The sequence below is a fragment of the Scaptodrosophila lebanonensis genome, unplaced genomic scaffold (assembly GCF_003285725.1).
Source record: "Scaptodrosophila lebanonensis strain 11010-0011.00,11010-0021.00 unplaced genomic scaffold, SlebRS2 tig00000001-arrow-pilon, whole genome shotgun sequence".
Lineage (NCBI taxonomy): Eukaryota > Metazoa > Arthropoda > Insecta > Diptera > Drosophilidae > Scaptodrosophila > Scaptodrosophila lebanonensis.
Genome location: NW_022060529.1, coordinates 322,855 through 350,741, shown reverse-complemented (window position 1 = coordinate 350,741; position 27,887 = coordinate 322,855). Strand labels below are relative to the sequence as shown.

The 27,887-nt window shown below is 39.3% G+C and overlaps 8 protein-coding genes across 12 annotated transcripts; 3 read left to right on the top strand and 5 right to left on the bottom strand.

The window, feature by feature from the left end:
• Nucleotides 1–279: 279 nt before the first annotated feature.
• Nucleotides 280–18,752, bottom strand: LOC115634473 (centrosomin). Of its 5 annotated transcripts, XM_030532204.1 has the most exons (12): nucleotides 18,406–18,752; nucleotides 8,031–8,074; nucleotides 7,291–7,667; nucleotides 7,153–7,230; nucleotides 6,013–6,216; nucleotides 5,748–5,915; nucleotides 5,441–5,686; nucleotides 5,291–5,375; nucleotides 4,969–5,202; nucleotides 4,344–4,534; nucleotides 1,972–4,111; nucleotides 847–1,476 (listed from the first exon to the last, which is right to left on the bottom strand). In XM_030532204.1, exons 1-12 carry the CDS (start codon nucleotides 18,660–18,662, stop codon nucleotides 1,232–1,234), a joined length of 4,269 nt encoding a protein of 1,422 aa, XP_030388064.1. In that variant the 5' UTR covers nucleotides 18,663–18,752; the 3' UTR covers nucleotides 847–1,231. The 5 variants fall into 5 exon arrangements, with proteins under 5 accessions (XP_030388062.1, XP_030388064.1, XP_030388060.1 ...); XM_030532202.1 differs by lacking the exons at nucleotides 4,969–5,202; nucleotides 5,291–5,375; nucleotides 5,441–5,686; nucleotides 5,748–5,915 and adding an exon at nucleotides 280–541 and having other exon boundaries at nucleotides 1,421–1,476; nucleotides 4,344–4,532; XM_030532200.1 differs by lacking the exons at nucleotides 4,969–5,202; nucleotides 5,291–5,375; nucleotides 5,441–5,686; nucleotides 5,748–5,915 and having other exon boundaries at nucleotides 4,344–4,532.
• LOC115634476 (lysozyme 1B) lies at nucleotides 9,482–9,976 on the bottom strand. The gene has a single exon (XM_030532208.1). It carries the CDS (start codon nucleotides 9,974–9,976, stop codon nucleotides 9,584–9,586), a length of 393 nt encoding a protein of 130 aa, XP_030388068.1. The 3' UTR covers nucleotides 9,482–9,583.
• Nucleotides 18,753–18,928: 176 nt separating the features above from the next.
• On the top strand, nucleotides 18,929–21,650 carry LOC115634474 (golgin subfamily A member 1). Its single transcript, XM_030532205.1, has 6 exons — nucleotides 18,929–19,246; nucleotides 19,320–20,105; nucleotides 20,164–20,262; nucleotides 20,602–21,015; nucleotides 21,073–21,309; nucleotides 21,368–21,650. The coding sequence occupies exons 1-6, from the start codon at nucleotides 19,067–19,069 to the stop codon at nucleotides 21,527–21,529; spliced, it is 1,878 nt and encodes a 625-aa protein (XP_030388065.1). The 5' UTR covers nucleotides 18,929–19,066; the 3' UTR covers nucleotides 21,530–21,650.
• Nucleotides 21,651–21,863: 213 nt separating this feature from the next.
• Nucleotides 21,864–22,957, bottom strand: LOC115634475 (thymidylate kinase). Its single transcript, XM_030532207.1, has 3 exons — nucleotides 22,617–22,957; nucleotides 22,190–22,556; nucleotides 21,864–22,128 (listed from the first exon to the last, which is right to left on the bottom strand). Exons 1-3 carry the CDS (start codon nucleotides 22,702–22,704, stop codon nucleotides 21,942–21,944), a joined length of 642 nt encoding a protein of 213 aa, XP_030388067.1. The 5' UTR covers nucleotides 22,705–22,957; the 3' UTR covers nucleotides 21,864–21,941.
• Nucleotides 22,958–23,159: 202 nt separating this feature from the next.
• Nucleotides 23,160–23,546, top strand: LOC115633766. Its single transcript, XM_030531240.1, has 2 exons — nucleotides 23,160–23,298; nucleotides 23,364–23,546. The coding sequence occupies exons 1-2, from the start codon at nucleotides 23,261–23,263 to the stop codon at nucleotides 23,512–23,514; spliced, it is 189 nt and encodes a 62-aa protein (XP_030387100.1). The 5' UTR covers nucleotides 23,160–23,260; the 3' UTR covers nucleotides 23,515–23,546.
• Nucleotides 23,534–24,054, top strand: LOC115633765 (mitochondrial import inner membrane translocase subunit Tim10). The gene is made up of 2 exons (XM_030531239.1): nucleotides 23,534–23,719; nucleotides 23,783–24,054. Exons 1-2 carry the CDS (start codon nucleotides 23,569–23,571, stop codon nucleotides 23,908–23,910), a joined length of 279 nt encoding a protein of 92 aa, XP_030387099.1. The 5' UTR covers nucleotides 23,534–23,568; the 3' UTR covers nucleotides 23,911–24,054.
• Nucleotides 23,987–25,567, bottom strand: LOC115633764 (leucine-rich repeat-containing protein 1). Its single transcript, XM_030531238.1, has 4 exons — nucleotides 25,400–25,567; nucleotides 25,109–25,323; nucleotides 24,439–25,023; nucleotides 23,987–24,382 (listed from the first exon to the last, which is right to left on the bottom strand). Exons 2-4 carry the CDS (start codon nucleotides 25,286–25,288, stop codon nucleotides 24,116–24,118), a joined length of 1,032 nt encoding a protein of 343 aa, XP_030387098.1. The 5' UTR covers nucleotides 25,289–25,323; nucleotides 25,400–25,567; the 3' UTR covers nucleotides 23,987–24,115.
• On the bottom strand, nucleotides 25,439–27,615 carry LOC115633762 (N-acetylglucosamine-6-sulfatase-like). The gene is made up of 4 exons (XM_030531237.1): nucleotides 27,573–27,615; nucleotides 26,801–27,509; nucleotides 26,091–26,737; nucleotides 25,439–26,034 (listed from the first exon to the last, which is right to left on the bottom strand). The coding sequence occupies exons 1-4, from the start codon at nucleotides 27,573–27,575 to the stop codon at nucleotides 25,891–25,893; spliced, it is 1,503 nt and encodes a 500-aa protein (XP_030387097.1). The 5' UTR covers nucleotides 27,576–27,615; the 3' UTR covers nucleotides 25,439–25,890.
• Nucleotides 27,616–27,887: the final 272 nt, after the last annotated feature.

Below are 27,887 nucleotides of genomic sequence, written 5' to 3'. Positions count from 1 at the left end.
CACATGTTGCTTTGTTTATTTTTATTTATATGGACTTTAATTTAGAACCGTTATTTTGCGATTTTATTCTAATGTATAATAAACAAAAATTTCAGTATAAAAAATCGGCAACAAAATAAAGTGCGCTACTGCTTCGTTGGAAAAAATATTATTCAACACTGATTTTGCAACAGAAAACGCATCTGGCAATGCTGCACAAGCATCTGTTCTACTTTCAGCGTTACTTTTGAAACGCAACTCGATCCCAATAAAATGAAAAAAAAAAACGTCACAAAAAAGTATTCGCAAAGGCATTATATTTTTAAAACTCATTAAAAAATAACTTCTTTAGTCCTATATAATTTCACTTATATATTAGGCATCTTTACAGCTTACTAAAAGTTTTAAATGAAAAACATAAACGTGTGCTATACATATTACACATTATTCGTACATTGTTTAAAATAATACAGAACAAATACATTTTTATAGTTTGATTCCATTAATACATTTTGATAAGTATAGTTCAAACAATTATTTCAACATCCGTTTCGATGACTAACTGAAAATTAAGCAAGCAAATCAAGAAGTTAGGCAAATATAAGCATAATTTAAAAAATATCAACTTTCATCCGCTTAAACAATGTTTAAAACCACAAGTTCAAGCACTGTAGAAACAAAAATTTATTTTATATGGACGAGGTAATAGCGAATCTTTGTTAGTTCTTTTTTCGCTTTATGAATCAAATACTAATGATATGGCAAGATAATATACACATGTTTTGATAACAAATTCATTAAATTTAAATCGAAACGACTTAGAAACAATTCCCATAAAAGGTTAAAATGAGTGACTATTTACAAATGTATGTATTTTTTTATATATTTAGTAATGAATGCGCATTTGAGGATCATTCAATATTAAAACTGGGTAGGATGGGCGAATATTCGGGGGGCTTTTTGGCCTTATTGTTAACTTGTGAGTGAGTGGAAATACATGCAGTTAGTATTGAGATATTTAGCACATTAGTTTGTCAATGTTGCGCACAGCTTTTTAAAGTCCCTAAACAGTCTTCGGAAAATGCATAAGGTATTTTTTTGTTTAAATGTTATCGTCATACGTACAAATTAACATGTTGATTAATGGAAATTATATGATAAATTGGTTTCGGGCATGTCTTTGTTAACTTATGTGCTTATGATAATGCAAGGTGTTTATGAGCTAGTGCTGATGTTTATGCCAGACCATATGTTATAACTCGTTCTCCATGTTGGATCGAACATTACGCAGTACATTGTGGGTTTTAAGTATTTGATTTTTAATGTCTTTTTCAACTTGTGCTTTTGCTTTGTTAGCCAGACGTAATTTTTCATAGGTGTCTTCAAATGCGCGCTTGGTGCGTGTTAATTTGCGACGCAATTCAGCATTTTCTTGATCTACCTTGGCACAATCGTGTATGGCTGAAGCAGCATCGCCGCCGCCGATATTCGATTTATCTGGAAATTAAAATTAAAATAGCGTTTTAACAAATGTATATATAATATAATTACATTATCATGTAATATAAAAATTTGGTGCCCTTGGAATTGAAATAATATGACATTAACTACTACGAATATTTTTTAGATGCAAAACTGATTCTCTAACAATAAACGAATGCGATTGACCGACTATTAAATCTCCTAACTAAAATTAAATGTCCCTCACATATTTAGTTTCTTTTAACGTATTTGTTTTTAGTTTTTGTTTGTTAGTGTATTTGACCACTTCTAGCTGTAAATCAGTTTGCTGAAAAGAAAATATCATTTTCCCCAACGTTCTTGTAATGATGTTATTGTAATTTATCCTTAATGCTTTCTTTGCTATAAAAGTTGAACTTACTAAATCAATAAATAAAAACAAATAAATATGTGCAACTCTTAATTATGTGCTAACCACAATTTTCCTATCTAAACATAATTGAAGTAGATCGATAAGTAATGCTTCCTCACCTTCATCAGCGCCATCGCCTTTCTTACTCTTCAGCTCCACAGTCTTGAGCTGCGTGCGCTGCGCATTTGACAACTCAACGCTTGACACTCGACCCGCATCGCTCTCTATACCCAGATCGGGAGAAGAATTGTTCATGCGTTGGGCCACCACAGCTGCATTTGCGGACGCAGTAGCTCGTGACTTCATCACTGACACTGGAACCTCCTCGGATGTGTAGCCAGACTGCGACACATCGCTACTATTTAAACGCTTAGGCGGCTGACGCAGCTGCTGCTGCTGTTGTTGTTGCTGAGGTTCGTCTTTAATCAATGCCAGTTGTGTTTTAAGTTGCTCCAACCGCTCCTCTAGCTGAAGCTTGTCGTTGTAGGCCTTTGTGCGTTCCATGACTGCCTTAGAAGCCTGCAAGGCGCTCTCGTCCAATTGCTTCTTAAGCGCACGAGCTGTCAATTCATTATCCACCAAGGATTGCTTCAGTTCCTTCTCCAACTCTTGATGATATTCAAGGTTTTGCATGCAGTCCACATGCTGTCTCTGTAGCTCGAGGAGCTGTTGCTTCTGCTCCTCGTAAAGGGACAAAGCAATCCAATCACGTGACAATTTGTCCTCATGCGATTGGCGCTGCTCCTCCAACTTTTCCGTAGCTTCCTGCTTCAGCTGTTGCATCTCGAGCTTTGCCTGTCGCAGATCCGATTCATGTTCCGATTGCAATTCGGTAAACTGTTGGCGAACCGCCTGCAATTCCATTTCTGTGATTTCCGCATCCGCGGTTAAAACTTTGTGGGTCATCTGTAGATCTTCAAATTGTTTGGTGCGTTGATCCAGGAGATGCTGCAACTCAGCCAGTTGTTGATCCTCCTGCGTGCCAATGAGCTTCAAATCTGCTTGCAGCTCTTCGTTGCGGGCGCGCAGTTGATCCAACTGTTGAGAAAGTTCAATGACACGCAACTGTTCCTGCTTGTAGCGATTATCCGAGTCCACTAGCTGACACTGCACATTCAAGATGCGCTCATCTCGCTGGGCTATGAGCTCCTCCAGATGGGCGATGCGCTCGCTTTGGCGTGCACGCTCCTGTCTTGTTGCCGCGCTGGTCATGCGGCTCTGCCCCTCGCTGTCCGATTCGGTAAGCTGCTGCTTTTGCTCGCACGCCAAACTTTGGGAGTTTTCATCCAAGCCCATACGTGCCAGGGAAACTTTGCGATCCGGTTCAGACCAGGCTTCAGATTCACTCTGATTATCCAACTGTTGCTGCTGCATGGACAAAGGCAGGGAACGTCGTTCTTTACGCATCTGCCCGTCCGTGCTGCGTCGCTTTTCCAGTTCTCGCTTCAGCGCCTTGTTCTCAGCTTTTAAAGTTTCCATGGTGGGTCCGTTGTGACTACCCTCTGCTCGAATTTCTTCGTGTGAATTGTACGTACGATTACAATCATCAGCATCGGCTACCAAAATCTCTGATAGATTGCAGAGCTGGGTTAGACTTTGATCGGCTAGGGATGTGCCTGTTATGGAGAGTGTCATGTTCAGACTCTTGGACAAGTCTAGACTGCGGTCCACAGCTCGTCGCATGGCATGGCGTCTATCCGCGGCCAGCACTCCTAAAACATCCTTGTGCTTCAGCAGCGAGTTGAGAAAACCAGCCAATTCCTCCAATCGATTTGTCAGCACGCCGCAAACGTCCGCGCACTCAAGACGCCATTTATTGGCGCTCTCCGCATCCGCTCGAACTAAGTTCAGCTCGTGCCGCAATTGCGAGATCAAAGCATCGTTGTGTTGCTCCTCGCCCAAACGCTTGATAAGGACATCCACCTTTCGTTGCAGCAACTTATTGCGTTCCAGTGCCTTGGTATAGTCCTGCTCAGTGCACGATTGTTGCAGATCAGCACCTTCTTCGGCTATTAGCTGCTGGCTGGCTAATAGTTTTGTGAGTCGCTCCACTTCACGATTCTTTTCCCACAGTTCTTTGTTGACCAGATTCTGTAGATTGGCGGTCTTTTTCTTAATTTCAGCGCGCAACTCTTTAATGGTTTCTTCTTGCTCAGCCAAACGTTCTTTGAGGCTGGTTGTAGTTTCAGCGACAAGAGCCTCACTATCGCTATGGGCGCGGTTTTCTGATCCAGATATGATTGCATCAGCACTGTTGTCCTGAAAATTTAAAAAATATTTTATATATAAAAATCTTTATAATATTGTGGTCTGAACTAGGTTCTCTAAGAGCAGTAACTATTTGGAAATTGTACTTAAATGTTTTAAGTAAATGAAATACAATTAAAATTATTTGTATAGAGGCTAGAGCTTGATTTAGATTACAGAGTGAATAGATCTCTATAAAAGGAATATGAACTGCAATCACTATCGATAATAGCTGAAATCTAACCTGCTTGCGGTTTGAATGTTCCTGATTTAAGCGCTTGATTTCCTTATCCTGACTGCTCAGTTTCTGCATTAGCTTCTGTATGGTGCGCAACGCCTGCTCATGTATGCGTTCGCGCTCCTTCAACTTCTCTTCGGTATCCTGTAGCTCACACATCTTGTCCGCCAGCTGTGCAGCTAGTTCAGATTTTGGCTGTAAGCAAAGAATTGACAATTATGAAATGGACACGAGGCAGCTAACTGTATATGCACCATCACATTTTATTTCATTTTTTCAATATGTACTTTAAACAACAAATTTATTTTGAATTACATGATGTTAGGTAACCTAAACGTAGATGTATATATAGTTAGTGTATGTTCCGACTTGCAGTGAGATAAAAGAAATAAATACATATGTATGTTAATAATGATAAACAAAATGTCTAAATGTCTAGATTGGTCAAATTCTGGATTCCAGCGGTCAATTAAACAGAAAATCATTGCAGCTGGACTGGATGGTTGAGTTCAATTTCAGATCGAGAAACGAGCACTGTCCAGTTGCGCTGCGTTGCATTTCCGGCAGTGGGGAGACATCACAGTGGCGAACACAACGCCGGCCACTGAGGAGCGTCCCCGGCTGGAAATATGCAACGGCGCATCCATGCACAGTATTGTATTGTGCAGTCGGACCGCCAGATATGTCATTCGGAGCGCAAATTGGCCCAGGGCCAAAGGAATTGTCGAAATCCAGTTAAGCTCGGCTGTGAATAGTTGTAGAAAGCCGTGCTTTGCGATGCTGTGGGTAATGCGGCAGCTTGTCGCTGCTGCTTTATGTGGCTGCTGCTGCTCCTGCGACAGCCCTTGCAATGTATACATTGATGCTGTGGGCAACAACGGTGCTTTAGTTTAAAGTTTTAGTTGTAGCTGCCACTCAATTGGTGAGTTAAATATTAAATCTGTTTATTTCACCTGAGCACTCTTCGTTTGCACAGCAATGGGCGATGACTTCACCATGCTCGTACGCGCCTTTGGATCCTTGCCCACGCACAGAATACTGATCGATGAGAAATTTGAGTGCAATGAAGATAAGCTGTCACTACGTTCAATACGATTACCAACCGCGACATTGTTGTTATTGTTGTCATAGTTGTCCGAATTGCGCATGGGCTGGACAATAGCCACACGTTCCATGCTCAGCTGCTGATTTGTATTATGCCTCTGTAAACTGTCGATTAGGGCACGAAAGAATTCGTTCTCCCGACGCACCAAATCCATCTCGGCTCCTTGCTTACTAATGATGCCCTCGCATTCAATAAGTCGTTTAAGCAGGCGGCTATAGGCACAATCCTTTTCTTTGATGGTATCCTTTGACGCAGGAAATGCATGTGCATTTGTTGATAAGGAAATATCTCTATTCAATACTTACTTCCAGTAACTGAATTGTGTGTCTTTGCATATCCATGGCCGATGTGGCCTCCTTAAGGGATGAACTCTGACGTATAAGCTCATGCTCTATCCCAGACAACGAGTTAACCAATCGTTGATTTTCGTTAACACACATATGAATTTCAGCCTTTTGATATTTCAATTCGTTCTTAAGAATTAAGGCGTATTTAGTGCTCGGTTCTCGGACTCGGATCGTGGCTTAAGCCATAATAATACATTAACCATATTTAACATTAAATACTTACATTTGACAACTCTGTCGCCTTTTCGTGCCTTTCCATTTTATGCACTAGCTCGGCATTCTTAATCGCCAGCTCTTCGATCTTAGCCTCGCAAGATATCAACGACTCCTGACGCTCGTTGAGCTCATGTTCCAGTTTTTGGATTTGGCAATGGGATGCCTTACGCTCGAGATCGGCCTCTTTCAAAGCACATTCCAATTTGTTTACCTGAAATGGATTTCATTTATGTACTTATTAAAAAGACGGATCTGTTATTCTGCCTGTCACTATTACTCAAGAATATAAACAAGAATGGAATGCTAAGTCGAGCGGGCTCAACTCTTAAAAAAAAGTAATTAATTAATTTCATTAAATATAAAATATTTAACACATGCATACAGACATAGGTGTTTATGTGAAATTTTCAACAGCTTACATTTACATCAGAATCGTGTTTATGCGACCTTGTATGCAGTAAAAAAAAAAGTCAAAGCAGCAGCCCCTGTCGGCAGAGCGTGGGCAGAGATTATATTTTGGCTATAACTTTCTTCATAATTAACCTATCATGATGAAACTCCGCACACAGTACAAAATTCCAAGAAATACGGGAGTTACGGGAATTATGCGAAAAACACAAATTGCGGGGGAGTGGGGGTGCATCAGAAAAAAAAAACACAATCTCGTCCTTTCTCGGACTTAGGTAAATCTGGATACCGAGTTTGGTTATTCTTGCTCTTGTACTTCCTGAGATCCTTGCGTTCATACAGACGGACGGACAGACGGACATGGCTAAATGGACTCGTCTTGTCATCCTGATCAAGAATATATATACTTTGTGGGGTCTGCCACGCCTCCTTCTGCCTGTTACATACATTTGCACAAAACTAGTATAGCCTTTTACCCTTTGGCTAAAAGGCTATATATAGCCTTTTACCCTTTGGGTGCAGGCTATATATAGCCTTTTACCCTATAAAAATACATGTATGTCTTAATATTGAGAATAAATGTTCGTTGGTTCGTAGACAAGGGACGGGCGGCAATCAAGAAATTCACGGCTTAGTTTAGCCCTTGACGATAAAGTAATCTGCAGCGAGCAGCTCTACTTTGAAGTACCCTAATCTTCAAAAAGTCCAAATAGCTGGCTTATACCTAATGGTTACTCACTTCATCCTCCATGCGTTTTATTTGGCCATTACACAACACGTCCATAGATTTCTGTGCTTCTGAATGCATCATTTTTGACTGAAGGTATTAGACAAGATTAAAATTTACATTTAGAAGACCGGGTCATCTATACATTACCTCCATCTGCTCAATATTGTGCTGCAGCTGCTCAATCAATCTTTGATTTTCCATATCGGTCTTTTGTTGCATATCCTCGTGCTGCTCTATGGCACGAGCCGCATCCTTCAGCAGCTCAGTTTTCTCTGCGACGGCCTTTCGCAGCACTTCGATCTCAATTTTTAAGTCAACCAATTGCTTGGACAATGAATCGTGAGAATTGTTTCCGCGCACAGGAGTTTGGCCTTCCTCCATAAAATAGATGCGCAGCTTCAAATTGAAATTCTCCTTGCGCAATGAGGACATTTGCTCCTCCAGTTCGCGCACGGAACGTCCTTGCAACATAATAGGCGAGCTGCCTCCGATACCTTGTGTCCGAGCAGCATCAAAACTGTTGTCTGCGAATAAATTTAGGGAATTAAACGTCTAATTAACTCTCAAATAGTCTCCTTATTAACCATTTTCGATTTGTGACAGCAGTGATGAATCAACCAACGATATATTATTTTGAATCATTCTACAGTTTAATAAAGTTTTTGGATTTTTTTCTACAAATTCGGCAAGTATAAAAATATATATATCTTTATAAAAAATGAATATTGCGGATGCTGTCCGCTCTGGGTTTGTGTAGGTGTTTGTTTTGCCAAACAAAATTTTAAAAAATATTGTGCAGTTCAGAAAAATTTCTTGCTTATAAATGCCAAAGTTGTACAGGTATTTGGTTTGTTTTACTGAGCTTTATAGTCTGGCTTGCTACTTACATGAATTTTCCATGGTTACATCTTGAAGTCCGCCTGGACTGGTACTGAAAATAAAAGTTTATATTAGCAATATATAGTAAAGAGTCTTTTGGATTGGGAATATACAAAAAACCAAACTAAATTGGAATTTTAAGGAACTCCAGCTGCAACAGAGAGGGTTGCATTAGCTGCTGAATTATGTTGCATTCTTTTCTCAATTGCTTTCTACTCCATTCCACGACAATGCTAAAAGTATAGTCTATTGTTTAGTGAAGTGCCATATAGTTTAGTGCCGAGCTACAGACAGAACCTGTAACCTGTTGTCAGGTTAACAACCTACAAGTATTACAAAACCTTTCTTAACAAGAAAGGAATGCTAAAGTCGAGCGGACTCGACTCTTAAATACCATGTACCACACCACAAAAGAAAAAAAATTAATTATAACAAGGAAGTACGTCATGTACATATGTACACACATATGTATGTATATACTTTATGGGGTCGGAGATGCTTCCTTCTGCCTGTTACATACTTTGCACAAACCTCATATACCCTTTTTACCCTACGGGTACAGGGTATAAAAATTTAATTAATTTAATTTAATTAAATATAAAATATCCAACTCGTGCTACATGTTTATGTAAAATTTAAACAGCATATAGTACACTCCTTGCCACTTGAATAGGACACCCTATACACTCGCTCTGCAATTACTCGTAACTCGAAAGAGGATTTGTTTTTTTTTCCACTTTCTGCTAGCATTCACTGAAATTTACACTGAATTCGTAATCTTTCGCACGTGGTCTCATATTATTCGTTCATTTACATTAGAATCATGTCTACTCGTGTTTGTGTACTTGTGCATATGTACATATGTACAAGCAGCAACAACAACAGCTGTGGGCAGAGCTTGGGCAGAGATTATATTTATGGCTAGACCTTCTTCCTTAATTGACCTATCTTATAGTCTCTGAGATCTAGGTGTTCATACGGACAGACGGACGGACAGATAGACGGACATGGCCATATCGACTCGTCTTGTCATCCTGATCAATAAGTACCATATGTATATATTTTTTGGGGTCTGCCACGCCTCCTTCTGCGTGTTATACATATATGTAGGTACATTCGCACAAAACAAATATAGCCTTTTACCCTTTGGGTACAGGCTACAAAAAACGCTACCTAAATATAATCAATAACGTTCTGCTCATAGAAAATATCTTTCTTGAATTAAAAAATGTTTAAAAAAGTTTCTTTTTGACATGCAAATGTGGAAAAATCATACATTTTTGCTTTATTTAGTGTCTTTACTTAACTTTCTTCTAAGTGTAGATGTTATGAACAATATTGCCCAGATCTGATCTCATTTGCCCGCAAATAAAACGCCTGATACTGTGCGGGAAATCATAAAAATTTTAATTTAGTTTTCTTGAGCATTATTTAGATTTGTTTTTAAGTGGCAGTGATGACATAACGGACGCGACTCTTCGCACACTCTGTGCGTCCAATTAATCAACGCAGACTTGTTTCTTGTTGGGGCTGACGCACCAACTTATGAACTCTAAGAGTACTACACCGCCCCGAAGCACTTGTCAATGCCATCGATTGTTCCGTTGCAAAACTCTCCGAAGACGGACCAAGCAGTCCAGCCCTGTTGCGTTTTTATCCGTTTTGCACATTGCACGGCCCTCGTGATATCATCGGTTAACAGTTCCGTGCAGTTGACATTGCATTCATTGAAGGTGTAGTAGGTGGTCTCAGAAGGGGGCGTGCACCAGAAACGATCGCTGATCTGAAAGAGGCCATAATCCAGCGAACCATCAGCATTTCCGCGTCCAACAATGTGCGTGTTGTAGCGACTCTCAAAGTTGGCTATGCAGAGCCATAGGGGTAGCTCCGATTTGGGAACATCCAGTATATATAATAGTCCAGCCAGTTCGCAGCGTTCCAGGCGTCGCGCCATTGTGGATGTCAGCAATAATTGCAGCAAGAACAACAGCAGTGGCACGCAACACACCGGCAAGAACAATGCAAACGATTGTATTTGCAATTTTTTCGTTCTCATCGCGAGTCCGAACATTGTGCAACGTGCGACGCCGGCAACAGAATGACGGGCTGAGTCTTACCGCCGGGTCAATCCCGGTAACTAAGCACACAAAGCGGCAATCGGCGTAGCTTTAACTAAACCGGTTTCCACTGTTTGACCCGTTGTATTACTGCGTCTTGGCTATCTGGGTAGCTGTTGAGGCAGGCAAGGGCAGTTGCTATTTTAAGCAAGCAGCTTGACGAGGAAATGGAATTGGTGTATCCTCAATAATATGGAAAGCGCTGAATCGACTATTGACACCCCTACTTTAAACTAATTATAAGTAGGTGTTGTAAAAAACTATCGAACAATTGCAAAAATTTAATTATAATTTAATATTAAAATATTATCAAATTTATAGCAACAACCCTTACATTTTATCTATAATGACGAAACATAATATGAGAACATTGTAACTCTTGTTGTTCTTAGTATTTCAAAGTTAGAGCACCAGACTTTAACTTTTCCACTTGTTTTGTAGTCCCTCTGCTGGTGTCTTAATGGTAAAACACCAAAAAAAGTAAGCCATCAGATTGTTTTTATAACCTGTACCCAAAGGGTGAAAGGCTATACTAGTTTTGTGCGCATGTATGTAACACACAGAAGGAGGCGTGGCAGACCCCACAAAGTATATATATTCTTGATCAGGATGAGAAGCCGAGTCGATATAGCCTTGTCCGTCCGTCCGTCTGTCTGTCCGTATGAACGCAAGGATCTCAGAAAGTATAAGAGCTAGAATAACCAAACTTGGTTTCCATATTCTCCTAAGACCGAGAAAGTACGAGTTTGAGTTTTTTTTCGATGCACCCCCCCACTCCCCCGCAATTCGTGTTTTTTTTATAACTTCCGTAATTCTCGGAATTTTGAAATCAATTTTGGTAGGTACATCCAGTTAGTACTAATGTGTCCGTATGTCAAATTTCATCATGATAGGTCAATTCTGAAGAAAGTTATAGCCATAAGTAAAATCGCTGCTCATGCGCTGCCTCTGTCGGCAGCGCTGCCCGCAGCTGTTGTTGTTGTTGCTACTTTGGTTCAACTTTGTGCTGCATACATACACGCATATAAACACGCATAGGTACGTGATGTAAATGTATGCTGTTAAAACTGAACATAAACATGTATTCTAATTTAATTTAATTAATTAATTAATTCATTCATTTTTTTTAATAATTTAATTTTTTTTTAAATTTTTTTTTATTTTAATTTTTCTTTTTTGTGGAGAGTACAGGCTATTTTACTGTCGGGCTTGCTCGACTGTAGCGTTCTATCTTGTTTTCTGTTTTACTTCTACATACACTTTTAATCCGGTTGGTTTGGCGCTTCGTTATGAACTATTTGTATACTCTGTACACTCTGTAACAGGGTGAAGGAGGCGAGGCAGACCCCACATATTCTTGATCAGAGTGACGAGTCGATATACTTGTAGCCCTGTCTGCCTGTCTGTTCGTCCGTCTGCCCGTATGAACACCTAGATCTCAGAGGCTATGAGAGCTAGAGACACCAAATTGTGCACAAAGGTGCCTTATGTGTGTAGGCTGTGCAAGTTAGTTTTATTTTTATTATTCAAGCAATCCCAAAATAATGTTCTCCCGATTGGTTCTATTACAAGCGTGACGTTAAATTTCAATTTGCTGATTTTTAAAAAACAAACAAATTGTATACAGGAATTGTTCAAAATTGATTAACGTGTGTATAATATAACCTCCCTAGCCCATTGTAATAGCAATTATTGACGTTTTGTAGCTCTATTGATTGAACTGACTTGATTCTTGATCAGAGTGACGAGTCGATATACTTGTAGCCCTGTCTGCCTGTCTGTTCGTCCGTCTGCCCATATGAACACCTAGATCTCAGAGGCTATGAGAGCTAGAGACACCAAATTGTGCACAAAGGTGCCTTATGTGTGTAGGCTGTGCAAGTTAGTTTTATTTTTATTATTCAAGCAATCCCAAAATAATGTTCTCCCGATTGGTTCTATTACAAGCGTGACGTTAAATTTCAATTTGCTGATTTTTAAAAAACAAACAAATTGTATACAGGAATTGTTCAAAATTGATTAACGTGTGTATAATATAACCTCCCTAGCCCATTGTAATAGCAATTATTGACGTTTTGTAGCTCTATTGATTGAACTGACTTTTGGCGTGCCTTTCCGCTATCAAACAACCCAAATTCGAAATTCCAAAATGCAAATAAAAGAAAAACACAAATACCTACATTTGGTCTTGCGTTCACCGAAGCGTGAAAACGAAAATTCTTTTGTCAGCACACCCATTCATTACCAGACCAATATGTTCAGTTGTGTCTCCATATGACAGTTTTTAAAATAGTAGAATTGAAATAAGTCGATGATATAATAAATAACTAAGTAATACTATGGTGGTTTTGATAAATGCGATTTCTCAAAACTTCATCGTTTATATACCCCAGACACTTTGCGACTAAACGGATAATTATTCCTTCCTTATCCTTTGGGGTAGAGCTTAAAATTCTATATTACTTAGTAGTTCAATTTCCGAGGTCGACGCAAATAATTTCGAGACAGCTTTAATTATAATAATCGCAAGGCAACAGTTCTTGTAGTTCTTTTAAAATAATTAATTTCGCATCGACGCTGCCATAAGAGTTTTACCTTGTATATAGCTTCGTATATTCGTAATCGTGAGGGAGTGCTATCCAAATATATGATATTATGAATATTTCGAACACTTTTTACTAAGATTTTTATAAATTTCGCGAATTTTGAAACTAGCTCTACTTTGAAAGCAACAATTCATATTCAATGAGTACTAGGATGCTTGCATATAGAGAAAATATCCCAATAGCGATCTAAAGCTGACGAATCATCCCACTATGTATTTGATTTTTTTAGATGCTCGACTACCGCTTTTAAGATTGCATCCAAATAAACATTTCTCTATACAAAACAAGCCATCGGTGACGCCTCCTTTCAACACCTTCATTCCAGGCGGCTGACGTTCTTGTAAACATTTGTATACCACAATCAGGGAACAAAACAGAATCGGCCATCAAATTGTAGAAGATAAGGAAGAATGATATTTATATTTAGCATGTTAAGTGGGTCAAGCAACGAGAGCAGATGTCTGCCAAATGTGAGCCCCAAAGAGAGTTCTCTGTTATTAATTCCACTTACCAGAATGCTGTTGAGCCCAGTGAATATCGCTTAAAGCGATTGGGTGTCCTTGTTGTATTTTCATTTGTATTTCCAGTTGACGAATTGCCAAATATGCCCGCCATATTTTGTTGATGTAGGTTTTATATTTGTTATTATGACATTAGAACACTGTCCTTCCACACTTGCATTTGCTTTATGGGTGAAATGCCTTATAGTTTAACTAGCAATTCAAATTTTTGCTTAAAAATCTATGCGTAATTATATTACAATTTAATTAGCTGGGCGCTTGTTCGTACCCTTTTTGCTGTTGTGGTTGTTGTTGCTGTTCATGTTTTTGGGGTTTTAAATCCCGAAATAACTCTTTAATGTGCCTCATGTTTTGCAGTAACCACATACTACATAGTACATACTTGTATATATAAATGTGATGAATTCGTATATAAAAGACTATATGCAGGCTGCTTTGGTGAGTCACTGCCTGGCTTTCTGAGTGGCTGCCAAGTTACAAGTTGGGAATTGCAGCAGCTAATGGCATGTCTTCATTAGAGGCCCAAAGCAGGATGCGCCTGCTTTCTTTTGGAACCAATTAGAAGCAGCAATCAGTTAGCGCTTGTTGATTTGAGCAGCCGCCGCACACCTTTAACACGATTGCCAACGGCTTGTCTTGCCAATTCCCGCATGTGGGCCACGCGAGCACCCAGCAATGCAAGAAAACTTGGGGAGCACGCACAATTTATTTTGGGAAATGAGCAAAATGCGTATTTGCAGTTGCAACGATGCAAAAAATTCGGTACGAAAACAAATTTTGTCAAAGGAAAGAACAGCAACAACAATTTTCTGTGAAATAAATTTAACAAAGAGACGCCAAGCAACAGAGAAGGAGAGAGCTGCTATTGTTTTGTTTAGCCCTTGCCATAGCTATGGTAACAGAGACATGTCTATATAATAAAAAATCAATGGACATGCCTTTGCATTGGCAAAATGCTGATGATGAGTGGCAACAGGTGTACCCAAATGTGCTCTTAAAAGGTGGCGTTAAAGTGTTGTTTTAACAATTAACATCGAATGTGTTCCGATCTATGTAGTTTATAGATTCTTTATTATTGGACTGCTTGATCAAGAATATGCAGGCAGTCAGACATTTCATCGAAGCCGATAGCTAGGTAGTTCACACCTTCCCTCTCTACCTGACCGGCTGCAGTTGCGACTACCTGGTGAGTCGTAAGTGAGTGTCAAACTATACAAAGGCGCCTGCACTTTGTTCAACCGTACCAAGCAAATACAAACAATTGGCGCCAAAATGTAGCTAGCGAGCAACGAAACGCAATTAGAGAAAAGCCACTTATAGTAAATAACATACTTGTTCCACCATTCACACCATATATGTCTTGTTGTATGTATGTATATATTATGTGTGTATGTGCAGGTGCACGATGCAATGTCAGCTTCTAAACCGAACTGAACTCATTTCAACGCACGATAAAAGGCTAATGAGTTGTCATTGCAAAGCTTAATAACAACAAAATGACTTGTCTGCCCCTTTTCGAATCTCCACGATTAGGTGCACTATCCAACGGAAGCGTATCGTAAATCCAACATTTGAGGAGGGTGACAACGACGACAGATAAGCAAAATCTTGTGTGGCCAAACAAACTATATACTTTTACGTACATACATAATACTGTGTGACACAAACTTTGTCATCAAGCTAGCTATTCTATCTATTCTACAAGTACTATAGCTCATTCATGTATCATACTATGTACATATATACTCATACATGTGTACATATATCGTAGAGCAAATCAAACTGGCACTTTTAAAATACTGCGATTACATTAATATCTATTGGTATATACATACATACAGGGAAGTCTAAAAAATATTGGAGTTATGAACGCTGACAACGACGCAATAGTCAATTCCCCAAAATCTTACTCAAAATTCAAAAGCAAGAATCCAGAGTTAATGTCTTCATTTTTGTCTGAGCATAGATAAATTGAAACGTATCTGAAACAAGCTAATTTTGTAAGTGTATATCGTAAGTGTATATTGAACAACAGTAAACAATTGTATATAAATTATGTGTGCAAAGTTTGGTTGAGGTAGCATTTGAAATGTGGACGCTATTGACGAAATTCTGTAGCGGGGGAAGGGGGGCAAAATTAAAAAAAATTAAATAAACTCGTCGGAGAATCTGGATGCCAACTTTGGTTATTCTAGCTTTTATAGTTTCTGAGATCCTTGCGTTCATCCAGGCGGACAGACGGACGGACATGTCTAGATCGATTTCTCTCGTCATGCTGATTCGGAATATATATACTTTATGGGGTCGGAGATGCTTCCTTCTGCATGTTACATACTTTGCACAAGCCTAATATACCCTTTTTACCCTACGGGTACAGGGTATAAAAATGATAGGTGATATGACTTCGTTGTGAATAATTACAATTGTTTATTATTTGTACTAAGCGATCGTTACTTTCAACACAACTGTACCAAGCGAACGCGTCCTGTGGGCTCAACGTCGAACTGCCGTTTCACAAGTGTAGTTTCGTGACTAACTCAAAAGTTCCACTTCCACCACCGCCACCATGAACAACAATGCAAAGGAACCTTAATCGCCGCTAGGAGTATAACACACACACACAAATGTATATACGAGTATGTAATCAAATTCTGGCATGATTCATGCAATGTTTACGTTTTGAAATTGCCCAGGAGCGCAGCATTTAGTCCTTTGTACTCGGCATGAGAGAGCAAGAGAGATGAATTTTGCACGCTCTGGAAAAAAAGGCCAAATGTTGAGCTTCATCCCTACCAATGGGATGCTGCATAAGTAGACTACCTTGTTCATGGGTTTTGTGTATTACGTTTGGACTCTGGCAAGTACAAAGAGCTTTCTTTCATTCTGTTTAGAGGACTCTTTATGCATTAATCAATTTTAATTGAAGTAAATTAAACGCTGGTAAACGCCACAATAAAGATTCGTTTTAAAGTAGTCTTTTATCTGCTCATATCTAAAATGCAAAACACGCTTTGAAGTCGTTTACATTTTCTGCAACTAAAATTAGCCTTGGTAGCCAACAAAGAAAAACAACACGACAACAGCAATGGGCAGATACAAGACTGAATAAATATATATAGACTTTATAAATATATGACTGCATATATTTTCATAATTTTCTATTTTTCAGAACCAATAATTTTATATGTTAAAGGCGCGTAGCGCGTATACTTGTATATATCTTTATGATACATTTGAATTTTATTGAACACAAATTCACGTGTCTGTTCCATATACATACATACATACTATACATATGTATGTATGTATTGGCTTTATGTGCTGCACTCTTAATTCGAAAAATTCAACAATGCATCGAATAGTGTGCATATTTTCATCACCACCAACTGACCCGCAACGTATATCAAGACACAGAAGCGTATTTATTTACATATACATAGATACGTATGTATATTTACTGATTATTTGAACGAATATATTGCATACACGTAATATATACATATAAACTGACTGATAGTGAGACGAAGTGCGGAAACGATTGTAAATTGTACGCGACAAGCAACAAAATATTTGAAAATGCCCTTCCTCTACATATGTCTAAATTATTTGAAGGCAAGAACATAACTGAAAATGCGCCTCGAGTTGTCGAGAGAAAAACCCCAGCGATGTGCGCTTCACAAGAAAAACGCGCTCAGCGAAAACTCACAAATACTCACAAATTACGCACACACATGTTATGCACACAGACCTGAACAATAACAATGAGACTGCGGCAGATGTTACGCACCCGTACCCGTACTTGCGACATGTGGCTGTATTTGTGCGCCTGCTGCTCTCGGGAGAAAATTTGGGGTGGGTGCTGCACTGATGGGGAGCGATGCGCGTTGCTTTTTGTGGAGATTTACATGACAGACATACACATGTATGAATGTGTGTGTGTTCTGTTTTCGGGGCAAGTTGCTATAAGAGCACATTGGGTTAAGTTCGTGCGATCTGTGGGGCTGCCAATAGTGGGGATTGTGGATTACATGACGAAATTGTGTATATATATACATACATACATATGTATGTACATACTTGTACATATGGGTGCATGTTTTTATGTACAACTAAGTCTACGATTAAGGTACTTATATATATAAATATTTAGAAACAGCTATGTCATGACCTTAAAGAGAATCATACGATGAAGTATGCTCCTGTATATTTTTTTCCTAATTGTTTTTTCGCTTAAAGGAACTAAATATTCTCGAGAATAACAATTAGAGTTATTAAAGTTGGTAGGCGGGTACCACTCAACTCAAGAAAATTCAGATCATGTTTTTTTCCTGTTCATGATCATCACCAACGTTTTTATACCCTGTACTCGTAGGGTAAAAAGGGTATATTAGGTTTGTGCAAAGTATGTAACATACAGAAGGAAGCATCTCCGACCCCATAAAGTATATACATATATTCTTGATCAGCATGACGAGAGAAATCGATCTAGACATGTACGTCCGTCTGTCCGTCGTCTATGCAAGGATTACATAAAAAAAGGGAATTCCTGAAATTCGTTGGTTTCTTCCCTAAAGGGTAAAAGGGCATAAACTGCAATGGTATGTACACAGAAGGAGGCGTGACATATCCCACAATATACATACATACATACATATATTCATGATCAGTATGAGACAAGTCGCAAGCAAGGATTTTAGGAAATAAAAGAGATAGAATAACCAAAGTTTAACTCCTGCGTACATATGTAAGTGCATGCACATATGTACATATATACAAATATACATAGATCAGTTTAAATAAAATACATTTTGACATTTGAAGTAAATAAAAGTATAGACTATTGGCAAAATATTTCAAGATTCCACAACGCAGAAGCAAGTAAAATAATAATAACAATAAATATGTTTATCATTTTAAACTCCCAAGCTCGCGACATCGTAGAAAAAATATAGTTCATCGCTTGACAAACAGCAAAACAAACACCTACTTGTTTATTCGTTTATTAATAACATTAACTTTTGGATGCGAGCCAAAATGTGAGATGCACTTGCATTTTACAGTACAGACAAGTGCACGAAAGCATCACAACTTCAAAGGCGACGCCAAGCATTAAAAAAGAAAGAATAAATCACTACTTACTCATCTATACGTTTGGATAGAGCTTCAGCCAAGTGTCGCAACACCTTCGGGTCCACCTCGGCCGCACCATTCTCTTCCAAAAAAGTGGTGACTGTCTCAATTAAGGTGATCTCCTTCATGGACGAAAGACTGCTGACGTCATTGGCGTCACAATATTCGCGCGGAGCCTGTTGCGAGTGATCCTGATTAGCGCAGGAGGAACCGTTTTGTGAAGATTTATTACTTTTAAAAAGACTATTTTCTTGATTTTTATGCATTTTGTGCACAAGTAATATTCTGTTGTTTATTTCTTTTTCTTAAACACTTAATTTAGTAAACTTAAATGGCAAATCGAAAATTGTGGACAATTAGCGCGCGTTGACAGCTGATTTGGCGTCGTCTATGGCTAGAACTGCTAACTTGCACCAAAAACCGGACAATTACCAGCACTGAATAGTCGTTGCAACTGCTATTTTCACGCTTCTGTTTTTGAGCACTGGTTGTAAAATAAAGGGTAGGGGCTGTGAAATAATTTACATTTACGTTTCCGCGATAAGCAACTGGCACACGATACGCATTAATTGGGGCAAAATGACATAAATTTTGCTCAGTAACGAAACACAAATCTCCAATTTTTATTAAACGAACTCGGGTCGTGGACAATAAAGCAGTTCCACCCACAATGTTTGCAACGCTCAAAAACAAAATCAAGGAGGAAACTGGGGATGATGTATCCACGTCGGCGTCCCAAGTACACCAGCGTTATGGAAGCAACAACAACATTAATAATTACCGCCTACGTAGTCGACGTGTGAGCGTCAACTCCAACTTCGCCGATGAATTGGGTGGTGCTTTTAGTGAGGTAAACATTGTCTTTGTATATATGTACATATGTATGTGCACGTCAACACCTATGTATATCTTTTCAATTTTAGTCTGAACAAATATGCCAGCTGCGCAGTCAATGCAATGAGCTCACGACCAAGGTATCCAGCCTCAGTCAAAGTCTTCAACAGTTACAGGAGGAAAAAACCCGCATAGAGAAAACAAATGCAATCTTATTAGAGAGCGTAAAGGTGGCACAAACACAAAAGGACATTTATTGCGAGGAGCAGGAGAAAATACAGAATCTGCAGCAAATCGAAATAGATAAATTGAAAAATTTGCTCAGCTTTCGTGAGCAGGAAGCTGTCGATCGCATGGGTGCTATGCAGCAGCAATATCAGCAAATTGATAATCTAACACAAGAGCTGGAGCGACTTAAAACCATAGAACCAGTTGCTGAAGATCTGCGCGATGAACTTCAACAGATCCGACACTCCACTCAACAAGAAAAGAACCAACTTACCACCACATTGGCGGCTGTGCAGGAAGAGAATCATCACTTTAAAATGCGTCTGAAAATCGTTGAGGAGGCGCGTCTAGAAACTCTCGCAAAAATGAATGCCGAACAGCAAGTGCAGGCACTTGTCCATGAACACAAACGTCTGGAACAACTTTTGGAAGAGGCACACTTGCAATTGTCCGATATTAAAAGCTCATGGAGCGGTCAAAACTTAGCACTAGAGACACAAGTGAGTCGGCTGTCGAAACAGGTGGCCGAGGAAACCACCGAAAAGCGAAAGGCACTAAAAGTGCGCGACGATGCTAACGAACGAAACAAACAGCTCCAATTTGAACTACAGAAATCACAAGAGGAGGTCGCACAACGCAATAATAAAGTTTGTTTTACCCATATGATATTATAGAAATGTTATCGTAATGCCCTATTTGTTTTAGATCAAACTTTTGGAGGACGAGGTCGACGAATTAAACTTGGCTCTGAAAGAATGTCGTGAGGATAACGAACAGCAAATTCTATATGAGCGTAATAAATCTGTGAGTATTTCAGCTGATGTTGACGGTTTGGAATGGGATATATAATGAAAATAAAGATAATATCTGTACTAATCCAAATGGCTGCTATTAATACTATAACTACTTATATACTATTATTCACAACATCCTTAGCATGCACACATATTTTAATTTGTATCGCATACGATTTTGTATTCATTTTGTTTAGCTCTTCCTATTCCTAACAAACAAAAATATTGAATGTTTAATATTAATTGCTTTAATTTGTTTGATATTAAAAAGATGATTTCCCACTTATATAAAACCCAATCTGAAATGTTTTCAATTTGGTTGCGAACTAAACAATGAATTTGAAACTAGCAAACACTTGAAACGGAAACCAAAGATCTGAAAACACGACTGGCCAGTGCGGAAGAAAGATTCTCTGATTATACCACCAATGCGGAACAGGTGGCAAAAAAGTTGCGCGCCCACGTTAATGAGAAGGAAGAGCAGCTGAGCGAAGCTCAGTCTCAATTGGAAGTCGAGCGTGAGGAGAAATTGACTGCTCTCTTGCGCAATGCTGAGATTTCACAAAGCGAGGAGATGCTGAAACAACAGTTGCGTATGGAGAGAACCGATTTAAATGAACTGCAAGATAAGCATAAACAATTAGAACAGGAAGTTAATAAGGCCCGACAGTCCTTAAAATTGTTAAACGAAGCATCCCAACAGCACACGCAAAACTTAGCGGACTATGAACAGGCACAACAAGAAATTTTGGACAAGAACAAGGTAATGAAATCGCTCAACACTGATGATATGCTTATTTAAATCGTCTAATCCCCTTAGACAATAAAAACGTTAAATCAACGTTTAGTTGACCTAAGGAAAACTCTGCAAAAGGAATTTCGCAACTCCCAATCGACTTCTGAAAACGATCAACAGATTGCAATACCTAAATTTAAATGCACCAACGCTGCTCTGGATGCTTTTCAGGGTGAAAACAAAGCCAATTGCATTGTTATGGATGAGGTCAATTTTAAGTACTTAAAACATGTCATAGTTAAGTTTCTGACCAGCAGAGAGGTGCGTAGAAGTCATCGCTAAAACAGCTATAAATTCTATTTGCTTTTAAATACTTCAGGTAGAAGCACGTCATCTTATACGTGCGGTCTCTACATTGCTTCAACTTTCATCAGAAGAGGAGAAACTGCTGCATGACACATTAAATTGGAAAATGAGCTGGTTTGGAGCCAAACCCAATCACGGAAGCGGACAACATGCATGGTCTATACCACCAAGTTAATCCATAATCTCAAACAAAACGAAATCGGCCGTTCTATATGACCACCAGCTTTCCTCCCAGCGCTGCAGCTACTTTTTAAACGCAAGCCCATAATGTTAGAAATATACATAAAATAATTACATATGGTCGACTAAAGTTGAGGTTTTTACTCGATAAAGTAAATTAAGGACTGTGTTAATTTGTTTTTCTGAAAACATTCCATTTCGTTATATCTAGTTATGTTTTATTTAATTGTATTATCATTAATATTTATCGTTGTCATTTTTAGAAGGTACGTGAACTTTGTGCAATTTTGCAATACATATTTGCATTTGAAAAATTAAAAATAAAAAAGTGTTTTTATATCTTTATTCGTTGTTAGCAAATTGAGCTTAATCCAAGCGGAATGTACGCAAATTAAGTTCGCGTCGTGCTACTTAAGCTCAAACAGTGGCTCATTCGCCACATGCTGCATTAATTCCCCCGTTACCTTGCTAATCTCTGCGTGCACATCATCCACAGACTTGCCCGCTTGAATTTCATGCCAATAGCTTGACTCTTGCGAGCAGATACGATTAAACACGGCGGCCACTTTTCGCTGGAACTCGGACCTTTCATAGCTGCAAAAAATATTTGGTTAGGCGTGTCTGTTCACTGATAGTGATTTCAATTGATATCTACCGTTCCTCCCCGTAACTTCCGCGTTCCGAAAGTATATCAGTGGACGCTTTTAAATAAAAAACTGCATCCGGCCGAATGAGGCCTTTTTCAGGAGCATAACACCAGTCGAAATCAAGACCTTTGGCAACAGTATAGGCAACACCAGAATAGGAATAACGATCTACAACCAGTGTAATTCCAGCTAACAAATGATTCTTGATTTCTTTGGAGAACTCCCAGCGGTTCGCCGAGAACATAAGATGTATTACTTCGTCTGACAGCTCCTGCTTGTTTGTCAAATAGGAGTTGATCACCTGGCCAATGCGTGAATCACGAGCGGGAAAATTCATATGCTTCACTGGGATATCCTTGGACTGCAGCCAATCCACTGTGAATTGCACTCCACATAGAATACGGCAGTAGTAGAATTATCAGACAATATACTCACCCAAAAGCCTGCTTTGAGTGGTTTTGCCACTGCGATCGCATCCTTCAAACACTATAAATGCACCGCGCTTGCCGGCATTCATTTTCATTTACCGCACGTGCATTAATAACTCGAGTTGCAGCAGCGCTTCCCAACAGTTAATCAGCTGTTTCAATTTTAAAAAATATTTTCATTGCCTAACAATGGCGGGTCCACAGTCACATTCGCAGCTGCTAATTCACAAATACAATTTGCACAGTAACATTTAAATCTAAAAATTGTTAAAAATCTTTTCGGCTTCATATACTATTAAGCGCAAATAATTAATTCATAAACTTAGGTCCATAGAGATGGGCGATAGTTGATTTGAATTTTTTTTTACTGTGGCAGAAGCATTGTAACATTGTAATAATGTAAGACCTCTGTGAAAAAAATAGTTATTTTAATAATAAACCAAAACTGTTCCTGTAAAATAGATAATTTCTTCAAATCTAAAAGTAGGGTACATAGTCGTATTCGAATGGAATGCCGAGACACTACAATGATAAAATGTTCTTGATAGCAACATTGTTACTTTTAATATTTTGTCACTATTTGACTTGTATCTGCGACAAAAGAACAGGTCAAAAAATTTGTCATCTGTAGCTCACACATTCTATATCGGCATGTCGTTAGGAAACGCGGGTCGTATTGCTGCTTGTTGGTAAGTAAGAAATTTGTATTTGTTGAAATAAATCGTAAGTGAAATAGGTTTTTATTTGAATGAAGGGCTGTTTTAACCGTTGGTGGTGTGTACGCTTTCGTCCTATCAAAGCGATCTGTGGAAAATCGGCGTATTGAAAGCCTTCAAGTTCGGAATCGCATGAAAAAAGCAAATCAAGGCGAATACGAGGCTGTTACTGACAGACGTTTTGGTTAAAGCGAACCAATAAGCAACATTTTTTATTTTATCAATTAGTTGTAAATAAACCAAATGGCGATGCCCCAAATCAGCCCGGCCGATCAGGCCAAACTACAGCTGATGCAAGAAATGGAAATAGAAATGATGTCTGATTTATATAATCGTATGACAAATGCTTGTCACAAGAAGTGCATTCCTCCGCGCTATGTGGAGTCCGAGTTGGGTAAGTTGAGAGCTTGACGACCTGTGACTGGTCATTTGATAAGACTCTTTTTCGATATCCCAGGCAAAGGCGAAATGGTGTGTATCGACCGTTGTGTGGCCAAATATTTGGACATTCATGAAAGGATTGGCAAGAAGCTGACCGCCATGTCAATGCAGGACGAGGACCTCATGAAGAAAATGTCAAGCTAGAAAGTCATATAAGCCGTAGTCGCAGAGCGCTTAATGTTTGCATCATCTTGTGAACAAAACAAAACCATCGGGGGCATTTCTAAGGGCACATTAATTTGTTAAAGGTAATAATTAGGCTTCTTGAATAAACATTATAAACGACAACAATTTTGCGTTAGTTCCAATGGTTATAATACTTAAAATTTGTTCGATTGATACTTGTATTTTAAAAAGTAGTAACGAAGCGCGCCATTTCTGGCAACATTACGCTTAGGTCCTCAATATTGTTCTCCAGCGTGCTTTCATCTGTGGTATCCAGTTGGCTAGTCCGTACGCTATTTTCCCAATCGGACGACGAGTGCTCCTGTTCTTGGCCGGCAGCCCCAGCGGCCCGCTGATTCGCCTGCTGCTCCTCCTGTGTATTTATAGTATCACTACTGTCGGCAGAATTCTCGTCCATGAGCACCATTTCCACATAGATGTTACTTTGATGCTGAAAATTTAATGTCTGATTACAATATAGCAACTAACGCCATGAAGTGAGCTTACGTGAGCGAGTCTTTGCAGATCCGCACTCACGCTGATTGGATTTTTAGACAAATTCAACATGCGAATGTGACGCAGTTCCTCCAACTGTGCTCGCGTCGGCACTTCATCGATACAATTCTCATTGAGAAAGACGAACTTTAACTTTGGCATTGCCATAAGCATGCGTGGTACACGTCTCAAGCGGTTACCCTTAAAATTTAAGTGCGCCAATTGGCCCAGAAGCGCCACGGTGAGTGGCACATCTGCTAGCTCATTGTTCTCCACTGTTAGCCAGCGCAGCTCGGATAAATTCCCCAGCGTATCAGGCAGCTTTTGCAATTTATTTCCACGTACGCCCAACGTTTGTAACTGCTCGCAGCCGCGTATCTCTTCGGGAAGCTCCAGCAGACCTGTATTATTGCACCAAAATGTCTCCAGTAACGTCAGATAGCCGATTTCCGGCGGTAGTCGTTCAATCTTGTTACAGCTGACATTAAGAAAGCGAAGGCTTACCAAACGACAAATGCATTGGGGAAACTCATCAAGCTGATTATAATCCAACGTAAGCACCTGGAGGCGCAGGAGATTTGCAATGCTCTCAGGTACCTGCCAAATACAATATACATATGTATGTATATTTTAATAAGACTATTGAAAACTATATGTTAACTAAATATATTAGCATACTTACTCTGGTCAGTTTGTTTTGGTTTAAAAATAATTTCATTAATGATTCGCATTGCTCAATAATTTCGGGCACGTCTGTCATCCGGTAGTGTGAGAGATTCAGCAGAAATGCCTTTTTTCTAATGGCATCCTCACAATTTGCCAAAATATAATTCGTGCGGAAGAAATGGCATATACTTTCCATTTCGCAGCCTTGATTGGTTATTGTCTTTAGGCACGCTTCAATTTGCATTTGTTTTGTATATATTTTTTTGTATTATTATTTTATGTATTGCTAATTTCAAACAATACTTACTATGTTTTGTTCAAAACAGGAACTATTTACATGTCTATCTGCCCCTGAAAATATTTATTAGGCGTAGTATATGACATTTGGCAATTTATATAATATGCTCATGCTTTGCTAAATTTAAAAATGGATCGTTCGTCAGATGCATTTGTACAGTGCCCCACCAGCTGAATAGATACGACTATGTATTTGTAGCAAATGAATGATCCACAGACTTCCAAGACTCTTTAAAGTATTCATACAAACTGATTTAGATAATGAAAGATGATCAAGCACCAGCAGGCGAATCTGAAATACAATTTGACTGGTGTCGTACAGTGATATATTCATATGATAATTATTTTGTTTTAATGCACATAATGTACACAAGTCAAAGAAATCACAGCCCAAAGCATTATGTTTTGACTTTTGAATGAATCTATGGATGTACGGACGTACCTAATTAAATATTAAATTTTAAAGAAAAAACAACACTCAATAGATTTGTGAATAAAAAGTTAAGTATAGCAAGCAGGACCCGCGCACTTTGTTAGATTATGCAGCAATAGGCTATATAAAGCACGTTCAATGGGCAACATGTCAAATCCTAAATTATTCATTTGATAAGGATCCTGCGCCAGGTCATATGCCTCTACAAAATTCTGCAAACGTATCAAATTATAATTGAGCTGTGTACGAAAGCAATCACCGGACTCACTTCTTTATCCTGGAACTCGCAGTAGATGCGATCCATATGGTAACGAAAATCACGTACACAGGCGTACGAATTATTCCTAGTGTCTTGACAATGACAATCAGCATCGAGAGTACAGCCAGCCATATTATCACTAAGTTGCCAAGGACATTTCGGATTAAACGTATGACTGTTACCCTCTCCCCAATACTCAATAAGCAACGTTCGTTGATATGAAGCTCCGTCCAGCTTTTCATCGTGACAATGTTCCAGATCTTGTTTTATAGAGCGTCCGTTCATCTGTTCGGGTATTAAACCGCCTGCCCAGTCCAATATTGTGGGCGCCAAGTCCAAAAGAGAGATGGGCACATGTAGTGAGCAGTGTACTGGTACACCCGGTCCTCGAATAAGCAAAGGTACGCGAATATCTGTTTCATATGGTTGCCTCTTGTCGAACGGTTGCGCAAACTGACCCATGTGGTACCCATTGTCCGACGTATATATAATGTAGGTATCGTTTATGGCTTCTGTTACATCCAGCAACGCTGCCAGCTCAGCCACCATTTCGTCCACAGCCAAAAGTGTTTCCCAACGTTGCTGGAAATATTTATCAATGGTAGCGAGCGTATTTTGTTTCAACGCCTTGCTAGACGCAACCAACCAGTGTTTATCTACTTGGCCAATTACAATTGCATTAAAGGGGTCATACCTTAGTGATTAACGCAAGAACTCACCCAAAGGTGTCTTCACGAGCTGATTGAAGCTGGGCGTGCGCAGTGCTTTCACATTGGCAAATAAACCAGCATGTCGTGGCGCTGGCGTATATGGTGCATGTGCCGCAGGTGGAGCTATAATAGCAAAAAAGGGCTGTCCTTCTTGTTGAGTTGCATTTCTTATAAAACTTAAAGCACGTTCCTTTAACAGATCCGTCAGATACATGTCCATGTAGCTAACATTACGCTCATTCTCGCGCAACGTATAATTGTAGTATCGCGAATTCCCATGAAGACCGTAGAACTCATCCCAGCCAGGCGGTACTTCATCGCCACTATAATGATTCAAATACTTTCCGGCATAAAATGTGCGATAGCCCTGCTGCTTGAGTAGAACAGGCAAGGCCTGAGGCTCCATTTTCTCGCGCCAGTGGCTGCCGTAGCAGCCCCCACTGTACGAATTGTTTAGGGTCCGATGATTGTGAGCATATTGCCCAGTCAGAACGCTGGCACGTGAGGGGCAACAGAGAGGCGTGGGAGTGTAAACGTTGTGCAGTTGAGCCCCAGAGCTAGCAAACAGCTCCCGCGTCCTTTGCAGTGGGAACATGCCATGTAGCTCAACATCTTGATCATCACTTAGTAAAAGTAGAATATTGGGCAAGTTTCCAGTTCCACGTGCAAGGGAAGTCATGCACAGGACAAGAAATGTTGATACAATGGGAAGGTTCAACTAGATATTAAAGAAACACTTTATTTTTATTATTATTTAGGGAAAAAACGACACCAATCATACCATCTTTGTTTCTTGCAGACCGACTCACCCACATTAACACACAAACATACATGCATACATATGCGGTTTGAAATGTCAAAATCAGATGGCAATTTATTTGCTGTCAGTGTAACTTGAAAAATAAATAGAATGCTAAATCCTGCACTCGTTTCTTCTTATTGCGGGTTAAATACCGGAAACATAAAATGCAGATGTTCTGTTGTCAAAATTCGGCATGGGCATGGTCTTTATTTGGAAAAAATTGTTATCGTTATTGTTTGTGTGTGCTTACTTAAAAGTAGTTATGTATGTGGTAATAATTTAAAAGCGCATTCA